The sequence below is a fragment of the Pristiophorus japonicus genome, chromosome 11 (assembly GCF_044704955.1).
Source record: "Pristiophorus japonicus isolate sPriJap1 chromosome 11, sPriJap1.hap1, whole genome shotgun sequence".
In the NCBI taxonomy this organism is placed as follows: Eukaryota; Metazoa; Chordata; class Chondrichthyes; family Pristiophoridae; genus Pristiophorus; species Pristiophorus japonicus.
This window is the reverse complement of record NC_091987.1, coordinates 218,540,731-218,560,876: the sequence shown is the minus strand read 5'-3', so window position 1 is coordinate 218,560,876 and position 20,146 is coordinate 218,540,731. Positions and strand designations below refer to the sequence as shown.

The 20,146-nt window shown below is 49.8% G+C and overlaps 1 protein-coding gene across 8 annotated transcripts in view; it reads left to right on the top strand.

Annotated features, from left to right (window-relative positions):
* Window positions 1-20,146, top strand: part of mcamb (melanoma cell adhesion molecule b) — a 214,333-nt gene that overhangs the window by 129,630 nt on the left and 64,557 nt on the right. For all 8 annotated transcript variants that reach the window (XM_070894571.1, XM_070894568.1, XM_070894569.1 and 5 more), the window contains 4 exons: window positions 10,072-10,199; window positions 12,028-12,241; window positions 12,701-12,771; window positions 16,225-16,321. In XM_070894571.1, the coding sequence (XP_070750672.1) occupies window positions 10,122-10,199; window positions 12,028-12,241; window positions 12,701-12,771; window positions 16,225-16,321 (460 nt within the window). In that variant the 5' untranslated portion in view covers window positions 10,072-10,121. The remainder of the gene's footprint in view (window positions 1-10,071; window positions 10,200-12,027; window positions 12,242-12,700; window positions 12,772-16,224; window positions 16,322-20,146) is intronic.

Genomic DNA, 20,146 nt, shown 5'->3' with positions numbered 1-20,146 from the left:
AAAATGCTAGTGCGGTGCCAATGATGTAATCGGCCATCACTTTGCAATGTAAAGCAGGCCCCCACCTGTCCTGTGTCTGTTCACAGGTAAGTTAACCCCCCGCCCCCCTGCAGGCACCATTCCTGCCGGACAAGGGGGTTAAAATCTACCCCTCTATTTCTTCATGGTATTTCAATAAAAATTCCCACCCCTCAGTTACTTGAACTCTTCACAGCTCAAACACTGATTGTTCAAATCCTACAGTGTAGTTGACTCATTAACTCATTTGGGTGGTGGAGTCTTTTCTGCTTCTCAGTTACAACTTAGAAAGTTCAAATTTTAAAATCTCTGCCACTATCCTGCTCCCCTCCTGTTCAGATACAGATCTTTCTAATGAAAATTATAAGCAGCTGCAAATGGAAGGAATTTCACAGTGCAATTCATTTTCATCTTAGTGGTGCCTCCGTCAGTAAACAATCAAAGTTTTTCAGTCTTACTGTGTATCAGTCAGCAACAATATTCCTGTTGACTTTCAATTTCCTATTCCAGTTAAGGATAAAGCTCTTTAAAGTATTTTCTCTTTGTCCCCTTTCTGTTGGTTGATAGTCGCAGAATCATTGTGTAAGGGCCCACGCAACAGATGATACAAACTAGGGTTGTATTCAATGTTCCCCCTAATATTTTTGGGGTGTTGAAGCCCATGGAATAAAAGGGACAGTGGCAGTATGGTTACGAAATTGGCTAAGTGACAGGAAACAGAGAAATGGGGAACGGTTGTTTTTCGGACTGGAGGAAGGTATACAGTGGTGTTCCCCAGGGGTCGGTACTGGGACCATTGCTTTTCTTGATATCTATTAATGACTTGGATGTGGGTGTACAGGGCACGATTTCAAAATTTGCAGATGGCACAAAACTTGGAAGTATAGTGAACAGTGAGGAGGATAGTGATAGACTTCAAGAAGACCTAGTCAGGCTGGTGGAATGGGTGGACACGTGGCAGATGAAATTTAATGCAGAAAATGTGAAGTGATACATTTTAGAAACATAGAAACATAGAAAATAGGTGCAGATGTAGGCCATTCGGCCATTCAATAAGATCATGGGTGATCATGGTAGAAAGAGTGAGGAGAGGAAATATAAACTGAAGGGTACAATCCTAAAGGGGGTGCATGAACAGCAAGACCTGGTGGTATGTGCACAAATCATTGAAGGTGGCAGGGCAGGTTGTGAAAGCGGATAAAAAAGCTTACGGAATTCTAGGCTTCATGCATAGAGGTAGAGTAAAAAAAACATGGAAATTATGTTGAACCTGTATAAACTATTGGTTCGGCCTCAACTGGAGTATTGTGTCCAATTCTGGGCACTGCACTTTAGGAAGCATGTGAAGGCCTTGGAGATGGTGCAGAAAAGATTTATGAGAATGCTTCCAGGGATGAGGGACTTCAGTTGTGTGGATAGACTGGAGAAGCTGGGGTTGTTCTACTTAGAGCAGAGAATGTTGAGAGGAGATTTGATCAAGGTGTTCAAAATCATGAATGGTTTGGACAGAGTAGATAGAGAGAAACTGTTCCCATTGGCAGAAGGGTCAAGAACCAGAGGGCACAGATTTAAAGTGATTGGCAGAAGAATCAAAAGTGACAAGAAAAAACTTTTACACAGCGAGTGGTTAGGATCTGGAATGCACTGCCTGAAAGAGTGGTGGAGGCAGATTCAATTACTGTTTTAAAGAGCGAGTTGGATAAGTACCTGTAAGTGGGACTAGCTGAAGTGCTCTTGCAGAGAGTCAGCATGGGCTTGACAGGCCTCCTGTGCTGTAACCATTCTAGGATTCTATGCACAACCCCTCTAAGGGGCTGCACGGCCCATTCAGTTTAGCAAATGTGCAAAATTTAGCATTAGAAAAGCTGGTCCCGTACTTTCAGGAGTGAAGTTAGGCAATACAGGGTGGTAAAAGTTTGGAACTTTCTTCCACAAACAACAATTGGTACTAGGATACTAGGTCAGATTTTAAATCTGAGATTGATAGATTTTTGTTAACCAAAAGGTATTAAGGGATATGGGGGCAAAGGCAGGTATAATGGAGTTAGGTGAAAGATCAGTCATGAGCTCATTGAATGGCGGAACAAGCTCAAGGTGCTAAATGACCTCCTCCTGTTTCTACGTGTTCCTAGTTTTCTGACAATGACATGCATTTTTTGATTATGCCTCTGTGATGTGCTTTGGGCCATTTTTCTACATTAAAGGCGCTGTAAAAATGCAAGATGTCGTTGAAGCCGATCACTATAAAGGTACTTGCCAGTGTCTGATTTTCCAACTCCATCTGTGAGCTTGAGGTTTGAATTACCCCTCCATCCTGCAGTGGAATAGCTGAGGTGCAGAGCTCATTGTGTGCGAGTATGGGAAGGCTGGGTGGGGTAGGTGTCAGGAAAGATTCAGATGAGCTGGACTGATCAGTATTTAGGACTCAGCTGAACTTTTACTCGGACAGAGTCTCGGTGTTGCCAACAGATGGTGCGTCAAATATTTTAACTTGTTTGACTTATTTCTCAGAAGCTGCAGGACTGTTCTCAGAGTTACAAAAGTGGGCTGTAAATACAGTCATCAAATCATCATGCAGTAGGCGTAGCTTCTCCCAGTGGCTCCATGGGTAACTGCCCCATCCAATGTCACACAGATCAGGATGGTCCCAAGTTCAATCCCCCATTTGTGGTCACTTGGCTGATCTCAGCTGGGCTGGTGGAGCTACAATTGATATCAGCATCCAGGTCAAATTAGCTTCTCATCACCAGCTTGTGATCCCCAGCTGGAAAATGCACAGGCCTGAATGTTGGGTGAGGACATGATTGGGCTTGGCTTTGATGCACCTCATGGTCAGTACTCGCAGCCCTCAAGTGAAGAATGGCCTCTTGGATGAGGTATCTAATGATAGGCAGTGCCTGTTGAACTGTACCCCCAGTGCCTTCAGGAGAGAAGGGAAGAAAAGTAGAGGGTCACGGTGAGGGAGGCGGTTTTGCCGTCAGCTATGTCCACTACCAAGCAATGTTTCAGTTTCATGGGATCTAGAACTTGAGAGTACATCAGAATGTGGAGATGGACCTTGTTTTATTAACACTGTAACTCACAATATTTAAACATTTGCAGATTCATTTTCATTTAATTATAGTTGCACACAGAGGAGCTCTTCCTTACTGGAATTGCTGTGATTACTGCCAGAGGACTATCATCTTGCAATGGCTAGAAGGGATGGACTGAGTCTCATATTCATGCCTCTCTCCATTTTGAATTTTTCACACTGCTCTGAGTGTTATGTTGCAGGTCCCCTGAGTGCTGCGTAAATGAGACACAAGGGTTTTGTACAGTTAAAATGTAAAAATATGATGAGCTGCCCATGTGCTGCCAAAAGAAATATTAGTCCTAAATCTGCCCTTGAATCCCATTTGTACCACGGCTGAACTGTAACACTGACATAGACTGCAAACTGAAACCCAGTGCTCACAGCAAGACTATATCCTCTGCAACTGGAGGTGAAACCCAGTTCTGCTATCAGACCACTGTCTCAACAGTGAGTATAACTTCAGCTGAATAGCTGTTCTATTTGTGTTCATCACTGGGGAAGGTGAGGTCCCTAATGTGCTCACTTGCACGCTTCAGCCATCACTGAGCTCCTGGGGGCAAAAGCTTGATGTATTTAATGGATGTCTGATGTCTATTCCTGTTTCTGTGCCAACACTACTGAATGAGCTTTGGTGAATGGGGTCTGTGTCAGTGCCAGTGTGAACAAGGGCTGTGTTCTGAAACTGCTGTGGTGTTCAGTTTCACAGCTTGTCTGAACACTGCAAGAGTTATTGATCCCGGGTCCATGTGGGTTAAGGCTGGAAGTGTGTCACTGGGTAAAGTATGCTGCCTCTTGTATTGCCTCGTTGAGCTTCCTGACCCAACCCATACCACTGATGGTTGCTCTGCTTTCCAGTATTTTTGCTTTGCATTAACCCCAGTATAAAGAGAATGGTGTGCTGAAGCCTGATTGCCAACCCTCCAATCTGGCATCAAAAAGGTAAGGGCCCATCAGAAAGATCTATGAAGACTTTGAGTTAGCTGATTTCCGCTTGGGTAGCAGTTCAGCCACTGCAATTAGTCTGGGCATCCTTGGTCTCACGAGGAAATCCAATCTGGTTCCTACTCCTGACCTCTATCCACTGACTTCAGTTAGGTGCATCCATAGTAAAATCTCCTGCCGACACTGGGGGAAATTCCCTGAAATCAGGCTGGATCATGGTGGTGAATGAGGCATACACCATCTCACTGCCCTAACTGGGATTTTCCTTCCCCCTGCCCGGACCAATACTGGCCCGCTCCTTCCCCGCCTGCTGCATGCGAATAGCCAGGTGAGGCGGGACCCAATCCCTGAAGGAGACCCATCCCATCTGCCCCACTTACCAGCGTTGCCTGGGGCAGCCATCTGAAAGATGTAGTAAAGGCCTTGAGGTTTCTTCCTGTAGTGGCCTCATCTACCACCAGTCGACCATCAAACATTTACCCACCGAAGGCCTCGGTCTCAGCACTACTGGAATTTTCTGCACTGATGGGAGCTTGCCGTTCATACAGGATAAACCCCAACCAGGGAAAATGGCCCCCACAGAACTCCACTCTGAACAAGAGAATCCAGGCATCACTGTCCAGACACACATACAAAGACCGAGTGAGGTTCTAGGGGCAGCCAGTATTTGTGGAGTCAACAGCTGCAGGGGAGGAGGGGAAGAGAAAGTTGATGGGAGAACAGAATCCTTTCAGTGAGATGCATATGTTCCAGACGCATAGCCGGTACCCAATTTTGTGAAAATTTTCTTTGTCGGTGGGGGAAATGCAGTGGTGTGTGTGCATGCACATGTGTGAGTAAAACTACAGGGTAAAGCAGCACATCTTCCACTACATGAACTGGAGTAATATAGTAATGCACTGTAGCACAGTCATTACAAAGCCTTGTCACAATATGCAACTTTGTGTCCTCCCTATTTACACTTAACCTACAAATTTTGGCTGGGTTCGCTGTGTACAGTGAAATGGTTAACAAATCTTTGTGCCAATGCCTAATTTTAACCTTAACACTAGATTACGTGTGTTTGACGCTGAGATCGAGTCAGCTGATTGCTGGCCAGTGTGCATAAACAAAATGAATGCAGCTATTGAGAGTTTACTGCCAAAAATGTGAAGGCAATTTTTTTTCTAAATACACTGTGAAGCTTACTTAGAGCTCTGTCGAGCTCCAAATGGAGAACAGCACGGGAGGGAGTTGGGAATACATTCCTGGTAGCGGTTGAGCAAATTCTCATGTCCTTAATTGGGAACATCTGGATTCAACAGCACAGAATAAAGACTGGCAAGAGTGCAAGGCATCAGTGTGTATAGTATATGTGTGTGTGTGTGTAAAAAGGTCCTTGGGGGTCTATAGAACAGAAGCTCGCCCCTGTTCTCCTATCCCCTGCCCGCCCCCCAAGTGGAGATAATCCTCTGTTTGATTTAATCCACTCCCTCAAAATTTTCACACTTGTCTGAGTGTCGCCATGTTTTAAAAGTTATTTCTTTAAATTCTGCTTTTAGAATTAATTTTGATTACAAAAGTGAGAAAAAAGCAGCTATGAATTCCATGCACCCGATCACCTGGATAGTTCCTCATCTGTTTTTGTAAAATATGAAAAGTTGGTTTACTTCTTAGGATTTCAGTACTGAGGGAGCGCCGCACTGTCGGAGGGGCAGTACTTAGGGAGCGCCGCACTGTCGGAGGGGCAGTACTGAGGGAGCGCTGTACTGTCGGAGGGGCAGTACTGAGGGAGCGCCGCACTATCGGAGGGGCAGTACTGAGGGAGCGCTGTACTGTCGGAGGGGCAGTACTGAGGGAGCGCCGCACTATCGGAGGGGCAGTACTGAGGGAGCGCCGCACTGTCGGAGGGGCTGTACTGTCGGAGGGGCAGTACTGAGGGAGCGCCGCACTATCGGAGGGGCAGTACTAAGGGAGCGCCGCACTGTCGGAAGGGCAGAAAAAAATCAAAGAGCAAGTTATTATTTAAATGGAGAAAGATTGCAAAGTGCCGCAGTACAGCGGGACCTGGGGGTACTTGTGCATGAAACACAAAAGGATGGTATGCAGGTACAGCAAGTGATCAGGAAGGCCAATGGTATCTTGCCCTTTATTGCAAAGGGGATGGAGTATAAAAGCAGGGAAGTCTTACTACAGCTATATAAGGTATTGGTGAGGCCACACCTGGAATACTGTGTGCAGTTTTGGGTTCCATATTTACGAAAGGATATACTTGCTTTGGAGGCAGTTGAGAGAAGGTTCACTCGGTTGATTCCGGGGATGAGGGGGTTGACTTATGAGGAAAGATTGAGTAGGTTGGGCCTCTACTCATTGGAATTCAGAAGAATGAGAGGTGATCTTATCGAAACATATATGATTATAAGGGGGCTTGACAAGGTGAATGCAGAGAAGATGTTTCCACTGATGGGGAGACTAGAACTAGAGGGCATGATCTTAGAATAAAGGGCCGCCCATTTCTTCTCTCAGAGGGTTGTAAATCTGTGGAATTCGCTGCCTCGGAGAGCTGTGGAAGCTGGGACATTGAATAAATTTAAGACAGGAATAGATAGTTTCTTAACCGATAAGGGGTTATGGGGAGCGGGTGGGGAAGTGGAGCTGAGTCCATGATCAGATCAGCCATGATCTTATTGAATAGCGGAGCAGGCTCAAGGGGCCGTATGGCCTACTCTCTTATGTTCTTATGTACTGAGGGAACGCTCCGCTGCACTGTTGGAGGGACAGTACTGAGGGAATGCTGCACTGTCGGAGGGGCAGTACTGAGAGACTGATGCATTGTCAGAGGGGCAGAGCTGAGGGAGCACTACACTGTCGGAGGGGCAGTACTGAGGGAATGCTGCATTGTGGGAGCTGATGTCTTTCAGATAAAACATTAAACCGAGGCCCCAACTGTCCTCTGAGGTGGACGTAAAATATCCCATGGCACTATTTCAAAGAAGAGCAGGTGCGTTATCCCCGGTGTCCTGGGGCCAATGTTTGTCCCTCAACCAACATCAATAGAACAGATTATCTAGTCATTGTCACATTGTTGTTTGTGGGAGCTTGCTGTGCTCAAATTGGCTGCTGCTTTTCTTACATTACAACAGTGAATACACTTCAAAAGTACTTCATTGACTGTAAAGCGCTTTTTGATGTCCTGAGGTTGAGAAAGGCACTATATAAATGCAAGTTCTTTGTTTTGTCTCAAAATTAAATGCTACCTTTCCCCCCTATAAAGCACAATATCTGCTCCCTGTGCTTCTGCCACTGCCACTGTTGATCTGACCTTCTGGCATGCAATAGCCTGGGGTGACCAGCCCTCCTTTTTAAGACATGCCAATCTCTAATATGTACCATTTAAAATTCTTTAAAATTATGTTTAAAATTCTGACTGGTTTAGACAGGTTAGATGCAGGAAGAATGTTCCCAATGTTGGGGAAGTCCAGAACCAGGGGTCACAGTCTAAGGATAAGGGATAAGCCATTTAGGACCGAGATGAGGAGAAACTTCTTCACCCAGAGAGTGGTGAACCTGTGGAATTCTCTACCACAGAAAGTTGTTGAGGCCAATTCACTAAATATATTCAAAAGGGAGTTAGATGTAGTCCTTACTACTAGGGGGATCGAGGGGTATGGCGAGAAAGCAGGAATGGGGTACTGAAGTTGCATGTTCAGCCATGAACTCATTGAATGGTGGTGCAGGCTCGAAGGGCCGAATGGCCCACTCCTGCACCTATTTTCTATGTTTCTATTTTCCACTCCTCATGCTGAAGATTTCACATTTTCTTTATTTTCTCCCCCTTTTTGCTGAAGATGCTAACTCTTGCTGGAGTACAGTACTCCAATACCCAAATGACTTCTTTATGGATTAGCCTTTTAGCTGTGGAGGATGCGACCCTCTGTCCCTACCCAACATCCACACATGCACTATCCAGCAGGTGCATACCCAATTCCCAAGGCTGCTTTACAACACTGGATTTGCAGCTTTCCTGGTTTGTATGGCCTAGGTACCCGCTGAGTGAAGAGACTGATCCAGCGGGGGATTTGCTGCACATGTTACCCAGGCCAGTGACAGCTGTCGGATTGTGGGTTAATCCCACAAAACAATGCCTTCCTGAACGGAGAGAGGGATCGATAACGTGTGCAATTGCAGTCCAGAGGCTGTGTCCCCAAGTGGTAAAAGCTTGAATAATGGATAATCTGCAGAGACAGATTTCTGCTCCCAATTGATACTAGCCCAACTGTTTATGAGCAGCTCGGTACAGTCGACAATCCGTGCTTGTTGCAGGTATAGGCACATGGAACTTCTTGGAGCTGACTCACAAAATAACTGTACTCACAAGCATCTGTGCTTTAAGCTCTTATTTTGTCACGGCCCTGAGAGCTGTGCCACATTAAATGCGATGTGTCTCAACATTGACGATCAAAGGCTAAAGGTAGCAGAAGCTGAAGGGTTAAATCAGTGCTCTAAGTATTGGGAACAGTTGCTTCTGAGGAGTTATGAACAATGGGGTGTCAACATCACATGCCAACTGCACTTGTAAATATCCTAATAATGCATGCACCTTTCAACATGATTTACACCATTGTATTGCTTGATTATAAATAAAGCAAGCTTTGCCAGACTCTCGTTTCATGAAGACAAGCACCCTAGAAATATGAAAGAGGGTTGTGACAGACTGAGTGTAGAGATTAATAAGTGAGCGTGGAGGGGTTTATAGTGAGGGGGTGTGAATGTGGAGGGGTTTATAGTCGGGGGGGGGGGGGAGCGGTTGTGCGTGTGGAGGGGTTTATAGTCGGTGTATGAGTATGGAGGGGTTTATAGTGAGGGTGTGAGTGTGGAGGGGTTTATAGTCGGTGGGGGGGGTGCGTGTGGAGGGGTTTATAGTGAGGGGGTGAGAGTGTGGAGGGGTTTATAGTGAGGGGGTGTGAGTGTGGAGGGGTTTATAGTGAAGGGGGTGTGTGCGTGGAGAGGTTTATAGTAAGGGGTGTGTGAGTGTGGAGGGGTTTATAGTGGGATGGTGAGTGTGGAGGGGTTTATAGTGAGAGGGGTGAGAGTGTGGAGGGGTTTATAGTCGGGGATGTGGAGGGGTTTATAGTGAGGGGGGGTGGTGAGTGTGTGGAGGGGTTTATAGTGAGGGGGCTGTGAGTGGAGGGGTTTATAGTCTGGGTGTGAGTGTGGAGGGGTTTATAGTGAGGGTGGTGTGTAACACTGAGTGTGGAGATGTTGATTTTAGGTTTTGTGTGCTGGTTAATTCGCGATCTTCAGAATTTGCTGCCTTATTAAGCCAACATGAGCTGGCTGCCGTCTTAAATCACTTCATTCTAACAGCAGTTAGTTCCTGTTGCTGCTATTTAATAAGTAAATTGTTTCTGTATGATATCCAGTATATTTTCCTGTCCACTGGCAGTGCACAACTCTGCTACAGTTTGTCAAAAAGAGTGAATGATTCACTCCCGACCCTCTCGTGCCGACAGATACTATCATCATATTCTCGTTCCAGGTGACCTGATTCTGTCCAACAAACTCACAATTCTCTGTGAATCAGCTTTCTTTCTCTGCCCTGCAATTTATTACAATAACACGAGTTAGTCTTCTATTACAATCCTGATATACCCCCCACCCATCACTATAACACTCTGATATACCACACCCGTCACTGTAACACTCTGATATACCCCACACCCCTCACTGTAACACTGATATACCCCATACCCGTCACTGTTGCACTCTGATATACCGCACATCCCTCACTGTAACCCTCTCTGATATATCCCATACCCTCACTGTGATGCTCTCTTATTATAATCTATAGCCCTGACACACTTTATTGGCATGCGGAGGTAAGTTGGAGCGTTTCTGATGAAAGGTCATCAACCTGAAACGTTAACTTTGTTTCTCTCTCAATAGATGCAGCCTGACCTGTGTAATTCCAACATTCTCTGTTTTTATTTTAGCTTAATTGAGAGTTGCAGAGAAAACATTTGAAGCTAATATCTTTATTTGCTCTTTGCTCGCAGGCATAATTGGCACAGTTAAAGTTTCTACACCACCTGTGGTGGAAGCAGAGATGGAGAAACCCATCAGCATCCCATGTGTTCCTGAGATATCCACCCCGAGCACAATGAAATACATCCAGTGGTTTGCTGTAAGTATAATCATATTGCTACTTAACTGACTGATCCCACAATAGTGCACCCTGTCACTGTGTGACTGACTGATCCCACAATAGTGCACCCTGTCGCTGTGTGACTGACCCCTCGATAGTGCGGCCCCGTCACTATGACTGGCTGAGCCCACGATAGTGCGGCCCCGTCACTGTGTGACGCACTGAGCCCTCGATAGTGCAGCCCCGTCACTGTGTGACTGACTGAGCCCTCGATAGTGCGGCCCCCATCACTATGTGACTAACTGAGCCCTCGATAGTGCGGCCCCCATCACTGTGTGACTGACTGAGCCCTCGATAGTGGGGCCCCGTCACTGTGTGACTGACTGAGCCCTCGATAGTGCGGCCCCGTCACTGTGTGACTGACTGAGCCCTCGATAGTGCGGCCCCCATCACTGTGTGACTGACTGAGCCCTCGATAGTGCGGCCCCGTCACTGTGTGACTGACTGAGCCCTCGATAGTGCGGCCCCCATCACTGTGTGACTGACTGAGCCCTCGATAGTGCGGCCCCCATCACTGTGTGACTGACTGAGCCCTCGATAGTGCGGCCCCCATCACTGTGTGACTGACTGAGCCCTCGATAGTGCGGCCCCCGTCACTGTGTGACTGACTGAGCCCTCGATAGTGCGGCCCCCATCACTGTGTGACTGACTGAGTCCTCGATAGTGCGGCCCCCGTCACTATGTGACTGACTGAGCCCTCGATAGTGCGGCCCCCATCACTGTGTGACTGACTGAGTCCTCGATAGTGCGGCCCCCATCACTGTGTGACTGACTGAGCCCTCGATAGTGCGGCCCCCATCACTGTGTGACTGACTGAGCCCTCGATAGTGCGGCCCCCGTCACTGTGTGACTGACTGAGCCCTCGATAGTGCGGCCCCCATCACTGTGTGACTGACTGAGCCCTCGATAGTGCGGCCCCCATCACTATGTGACTGACTGAGCCCTCGATAGTGCGGCCCCCATCACTGTGTGACTGACTGAGCCCTCGATAGTGCGGCCCCCATCACTGTGTGACTGACTGAGTCCATGCTGGTGTGGTCCTGATCCTTTGTGACTGTTGGTAAGCACCCTGGCGCACACAGACATGTGAAAAAATATTGCCACAGGAATTCTGTCACTAAGCTGACAGAGATTATCAGCAAGACTAATGTTCCAAAGGTCTGATTTTCAGACTGCAGGAGAGTATTTATGAAAACTATTTGTTTATTATGTTGAACATGTAGGTTTTGAGAATTTGCATACATAGGTGTGTGTTTATATAGACTTTAATTCTGAATTAATTATAGTTAAATTGGAATTGATTAAATGTTAAATTGATGAACGAACCTATCTGAGCCAAAAGCTGCGTGCTTGTAAAGTTTTGGGAAATTGCTAGCAAGTCGACAGCTGTTCAGCATCTGTTCCACCCATGGCTTCTGATCAGTGAGGGATTGAAGCCAAAGACTCCAATATAATTGCCTCTCAATTCTCCCCGAGCGTGTTGCTCTGTAACAAATCCTGACAAAATGTGGCCTCAAAATAGCACTGAGCTACTGCTCCATGGCTGGTTAGCACAAGGGTTTGTACCGGGTATCTGCAGTGCTGAAGTGGAGGAAGGCATGGAGACATTGCTCAAAGACTACTCTTCAGCATCTCCTGGAGGCCACTGACAGACAGGCACTGTCTGATGCATTAGAGTAGGTCATCTGCTTAGCATTTCAGCTGGTGTGTGGCACAAGGAGAAGCAGCTAAAGGGAGCAAGAATTATAACTATGAAACTTACATTTTATTAAAACTCTTTAAAATTCCAACTTGTATCTGTGTTCAGATGGAGAAGGATACTCGGCAAAGAATCTATTTCCAGGATGGGGAAAGTAGCACTGTCGACAATGCCACCGACTACACTGGTCGGATCAGAGTGGATAAGAACTACACTCTGACCATTGACCATGTTAAGCTCGGAGATGAGCGGACATTTTTGTGCCAAGTTGGCGCTGGTTCAGCAGGCAGCAATGAAGCCCCAACAGAGCTCAAGGTTTACGGTAAGGCTTCTTTTTGGAACAGTCTGTTAGAATCATAGAATGATACAGCACAGTTGGAAGCCTTTCGGCCCATCACACATGTGCCGGCTCTTTGGTAGAGATTTCCAATTAGTCCCACTCCCCTGCTCATTCCCCGTAGTCCTGTAATTTTTTTCCATTCATGTATTTATCCAATTCCCTTTTGAAAGATATTGAATCTGCTTCCACCACCCTTTCAGGCTGTGCATTCCAGATCACAACAATTCATTGCGTACATTTTTCCCCCCTCATGTTGCCTCTGGTTCTTGTGAAAGCGATGGTCGGATCAGTCACTTGACACGTATTGACTTCACATCTGCATTTTGCATTGCGGGAGCAGGTTGGGCAGGCACAGATAAGAGCAGAGCTTTAGATTTTGTGCATGCTTAAAAGTGCCCCTGCTTCGCCATCTTTTTTTTACAATCTCTTTTTTTTTTGCAGATGCACCAGAGATGCCCGAGATCATTCCAAGTGCTACAAGCATATCGATAATGGGGACAATGCCAGCAGAGGTAAGAGGAGCTAAATGCTTATCTCATTTTTACACTTGGAGAATGTTTTACTATGTAAAGAAATTGCTGAGCCTCACAGATGCCTTCTGGTAAAGAAAACAACAGTGCAAATTCTCCCTCAGTACCACACACCTCCACATAACCTGACACCAACGTGTTGCTCTGATCTCTCTAGAGAGTCTTAGTCCTGTTAACTGACAAGGAGTTAGGTCACAGATCAGCCATGATTTCATTGAATGGCGGAACTGGCTTGAGGGGTTAGGAACATAGGAACAGGCTTCCTCCTGTTCCTATGTTCCTAACTCCAGGAAAGGTCTGAATATCTGTTTTAAGAATATATTATAAATAAAGTTAAATGCTGGAAATAGAGAATCTGTAAAAAGAAAAGATGGTTTAATTTTTTGGGTGTCGCCCCTTCATCGGCAATGCTGGATTTTTGTCCTGCGACCGTCCCACTTGCACTCCGAGACGGGGCAGAGTGCAACGAAAATGGAGCGGCTGCTAACTTGCTGATTTACCGCTGCTTTGACTGCTGAGATTTTTGGGTGGACTTGAATCCTGTTGGAATTCCTGCCTGATTTACGGCAGTTTCTGCTCCCACTCACAAACCAATGAACGGTACATTTGGGACACTGCAATTTCCAGCAATACTTAAAGGGACCCTCTGGTGCTGTCGGGTAAAGCTGGATGAAGCTTTTGGAGACATTTTTCTGGCAGTCAATTGTGGTTTTTCCACCTTAATGAATTTGAAATCTTATGTAGTTGCGGCTGAAGGTTCAGCACCCATGTTACCCGCTGATCCACAGCGCTGCTTCTTTCTGTTTCTGACGTGAAGTACATCTCCCATTAAGCTGCTGCTGAAGGCCGTTGACAAGTGGCCGCACCTCTGGGCCACACAAAGAAACTTTGAGCCTCACCTGCCCCGGCAGGTGGGGAAAATGCTTGAAGCTATCATTAAGGAAGAAATAGCGGGACATCTAAATAGGAATAGTGCAATCAAGCAGACGCAACATGGATTCATGAAGGAGAAATCATATTTAACTAATTTACTGGAAATCTTTGAGGATATAATGAGCATGGTGGATAGAGGTGTACCGATGGATGTGGTGTATTTAGATTTCCAAAAGGCATTCGATAAGGTGCCACACAAAAGGTTACTGCAGAAGATAAAGGTACGCGGAGTCAGAGGAAATGTATTAGCATGGATAGAGAACTGGCTGGCTAACAGAAAGCAGAGAGTCGGGATAAATGGGTCCTTTTCGGGTTGGAAACCGGTGGTTAGTGGGGTGCCACAAGGATCAGTGCTGGGACCACAACTGTTTACAATATACATAGATGACTTGGAAGAGGGGACAGAGTGTAGTGTAACACAATTTGCAGATGACACAAAGATTAGTGGGAAAGCGGGTTGTGTAGAGGACACAGAGAGGCTGCAAAGAGATTTAGATGGTTAGGCAAATGGGCTAAGGTTTGGCAGATGGAATACAATGTCGGAAAATGTGAGGTCATCCACCTTGGGAAAAAAAAACAGTAAAAGGGAATATTATTTGAATGGGGAGAAATTACAACATGCTGCAGTGCTGCAGAGGGACCTGGGGGTCCTTGTGCATGAATCCCAAAAAGTTAGTTTGCAGGTACAGCAGGTAATCAGGAAGGCGAATGGAATGTTGGCCTTCATTGTGAGGGGGATGGAGTACAAAAGCAGGGAGGTCCTGCTGCAACTGTACAGGGTATTGGTGAGGCCGCACCTGGAGTACTGCATGCAGTTTTGGTCACCTTTCTTAAGGAAGGATATACTAGCTTTGGAGGGGGTACAGAGACGATTCACGAGGCTGATTCCGGAGATGAGGGGGTTACCTTATGATGATAGATTGAGTAGACTGGGTCTTTACTCGTTGGAGTTCAGAAGGATGAGGGGTGATCTTATAGAAACATTTAAAATAATGAAAGGGATAGACAAGATAGAGGCAGAGAGGTTGTTTCCACTGGTCGGGGAGACTAGAACTAGGGGGCACAACCTCAAAATACGGGGGAGCCAATTTAAAACCGAGTTGAGAAGGAATTTCTTCTCCCAGAGGGTTGTGAATCTGTGGAATTCTCTGCCCAAGGAAGCAGTTGAGGCTAGCTCATTGAATGTATTCAAGTCACACATAGATAGATTTTTAACCAATAAGGGAATTAAGGGTTATGGGGAGCGGGCGGGTAAGTGGAGCTGAGTCCACGGCCAGATCAGCCATGATCTTGTTGAATGGCGGAGCAGGCTCGAGGGTCTAGATGGCCTACTCCTGTTCCTAATTCTTATGTTCTTATGTTCAATACTGTCCCGGAGCACTTAACCTTGTTTCATGGATCCCCGGCAGTGGCCTGCTGCTGCCTGCTTTTAGTAGCTGTGCCGTCATTTCGCTCAGCAAGTCGACAAGTGGCATATTACTGTGACCCGGCCTAACCTGCCTTGAAGCCGCCCACTCCGGTTTTAACGGAGGCAGGACGGAGAGGGGCAACCAATCTGCTCTCAGGAGGCGGGTTGGTCGGTAAAAGCTTTTAAGGAGGCTATGTGCCACCATTTGTACAGGTTTTTTATTTTTAACCGGTTTAGGCCGAGCCAGCAAGAAGCTATCCATAAGGTAAATGTATTTACAGCACTGCTTGTGGGCCAGGAGGAGCAGGAGTGTTTCCCCCGTGGCCCAACGGGTTTACCTGCTTTCAGCTCTATGATCGTTGACTCGCTCTTTTTCCCCCCCCCTCCCCCCCGCTGTAATATCTCTCCCTCCATGCTCTTTCTCCCTTCCCACCCATGATCTCCCCCAACAACCTTGCTCCCCCTGTACGCTCTTTCCCGTCCCCATGATCTCCCCCATGACTTCGCTCTCCCACACTTCGCTCTGCTCCTCAGCTTGTCAATCACTCTGGCTGTTGGGCGGAAAAACTGTAGAAAAATAGTAAAAGACATCCTGCAATTAATATCTGCAGGATTTCCGGGAAACCCATACTTCCACTCAGCTCTGGATGCAATTCCCCATAAAAGTTTGGGTTGTTGTGGCCAGTAATGCCACCCCTCCATATGACAAATGGAAAATGATCTCATTAAAAGAATTGTTGTCATTTTGAATAATGTATGCAACAACATGTATTTTTCTGTAGATATTTTTTTCTACTCGTAATGGAAAGAAAATTCCCTTTAGAGGCATTTGCCCAATTATGGGATATTCGCTGAACCCAGGCAATCCATTGCGTCTGGGTGCAGACCCAGAAAATCTCTCCTATAGTCTCATATAGCTTGTGACAGATAGAAAGAACTTGCATTTATATAGCGACTTTCACAACTTCAGGATGTTCCAAAGCGCTTTATAGCCAATGAAGTATTTTTTAAGCATGCTGGTGATTTACTGTTGACGAAATTGTCATCATTGATGCGCTTTGACAGTCATTGTGGTATATGTCTCTCTTTTTCAGATTGCCAGCTGTAGGACTAGGAATGGTTACCCCGCTCCCAACATCACATGGTACAAGGACCGTATGCCACTGCAAGCTACCGCCATGATGAACGACAGTACGTCACATTCTCATGTCAACTTTCTCATCCCCTCCACCGACAGCTGCCAGCTCTGGCATACACTGCCTGAGAACAGTGAAAAGAGCACCTCCCCTCTATATAAATTGTCGTGTCTAGTATCATCTATCACTCACTTCCTGACTCTGTCTGCACACCAGACACAATTGTCAAAACAGATGTTTTGCAGCCACTAGTTGCTACGTGGAATTCGATTACAATCTGATGTGAGTTTGACCCTCCCACTTACGAGTACCCTGGTTTAGAGTCATCAGGGCAGTGAAGCCAAAGTGAATTTCTGAACAGATTCCTACAAGAAAGTGATAGACTTCAGAAGGAAGACACAGACAAGCTGGTGAAATGGGCAGAATGTGGCAGATTAAATTTTATGCAGAAAGGTGTGAAGTGATTCATTTTGGTAGACAAAAATATATCCTAATGAGAAGGTAAGACTGTAAGAAAAGGGATAACTATCCGTGGTTAACTAAGGAAATAAGGGATGGTATCAAATTGAAAACAAGGGCCAAGACTAGTGGGAAGCCAGAGGATTGGGAAACTTTTAAAAGCCAGCAAAGAACGACTAAAAAAAATAATAAAGGGAAGATAGATTATAGAAGAAGAAACATAGAAATCTACAGCGCAGAAAGAGGTGATTTCAGCCCATCGTGTCTGTGCCGGCCGACAAAGAGCCACACAGCCCTCGGTCACAATAAACCTATCAACAATGAACAATGGTGGAAAGGTAAAGAGCATCTGGCCCAACCAGTCCGCCCCACACAACTGCGACACCCCCTGCACCTCATCATTCTACACTCCACCCAAACCGGAGCCATGTGAAAGTAAACTAGCACGAAATATAAAAACAGATAGTAAGAGTTTCTGCAGGTACATAAAAAGGAAAAGAGTGGCGAAAGTAAATGTTGGTCCCTTAGAAGATGAGACTGGGGAATTAATAAATGGGGAACAGGGAAATGGCAGAGACATTGAACAAATATTTTGTATTGGTCTTCATGGTAGAAGGCACTAATAAATATCCCAATAGTAGATAATCAAGGGGCTATAGGGAGGGAAGAACTTAATACTGTCACTAAAGAAGTACAGGTGCAGCGCCCCGAATCTAGAACCCTTGGGACTGAGGCCATTCCGGATTTTGCGTTTTGCCGGATTTTGGAACGTCTTTCTGACGTCACGAATCCGGAAACACTCGAGCCCAGGTTCGGGTATTTCCGGATTTCGGAACGTCGGTGTGGGGTGGGTGGTGGTGTTCGGCAGTCGATGCGGTTGTTGGCCGGGGAGCAGTTCGGGCAGGGCCCCGTCACCGAGGAGTGGTCGGGCAGGGCCCCGTCACCGAGGAGCGGTCGGGCGGGGCCCGTCACCGAGGAGCGGTGGGGTGGGGCCCCGTCACCGAGGAGTGGTCGGGCAGGGGCCCGTCACCGAGGAGTGGTCGGGTGGGGCCCCGATGCCGGGGAAGGGTTCGGGTGGGCCCCGTCACCGAGGAGTGGTCGGGCAGGGGCCCGTCACCGAGGAGTGGTCGGGTGGGGCCCCGATGCCGGGGAAGGGTTCGGGTGGGGCCCCGATGCCGGGGAAGGGTTCGGGTGGGCCCCGTCACCGAGGAGTGGTCGGGTGGGGCCCGTGGTCGGGTGGGGCCCCGATGCCGGGGAAGGGTTCGGGTGGGACCCCGATGCCGGGGAGTGGTCGGGTGGGACCTGTCACCGAGGAGTGGTCGGGTGGGGCCCCGATGCCGGGGAGTGGTCGGGTGGGACCTGTCACCGAGGAGTGGTCGGGTGGGGCCCCGTCACCGAGGAGTGGTCGGGTAGGGGCCCGTCACCGAGGAGTGGTCGGGTGGGGCCCCGATGCCGGGGAGTGGTCGGGTGGGACCTGTCACCGAGGAGTGGTCGGGTGGGGCCCCGATGCCGGGGAGTGGTCGGGTGGGGCCCCGATGCCGGGGAGTGGTCGGGTGGGACCTGTCACCGAGGAGTGGTCGGGTGGGGCCCCGATGCCGGGGAGTGGTCGGGTGGGGCCCCGATGCCGGGGAGTGGTCGGGTGGGACCCCGATGCCGGGGAGTGGTCGGGTGGGACCTGTCACCGAGGAGTGGTCGGGTGGGGCCTGTCACCGGGGAGTGGTCGGGTGGGACCTGTCACCGGGGAGTGGTCGGGTGGGACCTGTCACCGAGGAGTGGTCGGGTGGGGCCCCGATGCCGGGGAAGGGTTCGGGTGGGGCCTGTCACCGGGGAGTGGTCGGGTGGGGCCTGTCACCGAGGAGTGGTCAGGTGGGACCTGTCACCGAGGAGTGGTCGGGTGGGGCCTGTCACCGGGGAGTGGTCGGGTGGGACCTGTCACCGAGGAGTGGTCGGGTGGGGCCTGTCACCGAGGAGTGGTCGGGCGGGGCCTGTCACTGAGGAGTGGTCGGGCGGGGCCTGTCACTGAGGAGTGGTCGGGTGGGGCCTGTCACCGAGGAGTGGTCGGGTGGGCCCGTCACCGAGGAGTGGTCGGGTGGGGCCTGTCACCGAGGAGTGGTCGGATGGGGCCTGTCACCGAGGAGTGGTCGGGTGGGGCCCCGATGCCGGGGAAGGGTTCGGGTGGGCCCCGTCACCGAGGAGTGGTCGGGTGGGGCCCGTGGTCGGGTGGGGCCCCGATGCCGGGGATTGGTCGGGTGGGGCCCCGCTGCCGGGGAGTGGTCGGGTGGGACCCCGATGCCGGGGAGTGGTCGGGTGGGACCCCGATGCCGGGGAGTGGTCGGGTGGGACCCCGATGCCGGGGAGTGGTCGGGTGGGACCTGTCACCAAGGAGTGGTCGGGTGGGGCCCGTGGTCGGGTGGGGCCCCGATGCCAGGGAGTGGTCGGGTGGGGCCCCGATGCAGGGGAAGGGTCGGGTGGGACCCCGATGCCGGGGCGTGGTCGGGTGGGGCCCCGATGCCGGGGAAGGGTTCGGGTGGGCCCCGTCACCGAGGAGTGGTCGGGCAGGGGCCCGTCACCGAGGAGTGGTCGGGTGGGGCCCCGATGCCGGGGAAGGGTTCGGGTGGGGCCCCGATGCCGGGGAAGGGTTCGGGTGGGCCCCGTCACCGAGGAGTGGTCGGGTGGGGCCCGTGGTCGGGTGGGGCCCCGATGCCGGGGAAGGGGTCGGGTGGGACCCCGATGCCGGGGAGTGGTCGGGTGGGACCTGTCACCGAGGAGTGGTCGGGTGGGGCCCCGATGCCGGGGAGTGGTCGGGTGGGGCCCCGATGCCGGGGAGTGGTCGGGTAGGGGCCCGTCACCGAGGAGTGGTCGGGTGGGGCCCCGATGCCGGGGAGTGGTCGGGTGGGACCTGTCACCGAGGAGTGGTCGGGTGGGGCCCCGATGCCGGGGAGTGGTCGAGTGGGGCCCCGATGCCGGGGAGTGGTCGGGTGGGACCTGTCACCGAGGAGTGGTCGGGTGGGGCCCCGATGCCGGGGAGTGGTCGGGTGGGGCCCCGATGCCGGGGAGTGGTCGGGTGGGACCCCGATGCCGGGGAGTGGTCGGGTGGGACCTGTCACCGAGGAGTGGTCAGGTGGGGCCTGTCACCGGGGAGTGGTCGGGTGGGACCTGTCACCGGGGAGTGGTCGGGTGGGACCTGTCACCGAGGAGTGGTCGGGTGGGGCCCCGATGCCGGGGAAGGGTTCGGGTGGGGCCTGTCACCGGGGAGTGGTCGGGTGGGGCCTGTCACCGAGGAGTGGTCAGGTGGGACCTGTCACCGAGGAGTGGTCGGGTGGGGCCTGTCACCGGGGAGTGGTCGGGTGGGACCTGTCACCGAGGAGTGGTCGGGTGGGGCCTGTCACCGAGGAGTGGTCGGGCGGGGCCTGTCACTGAG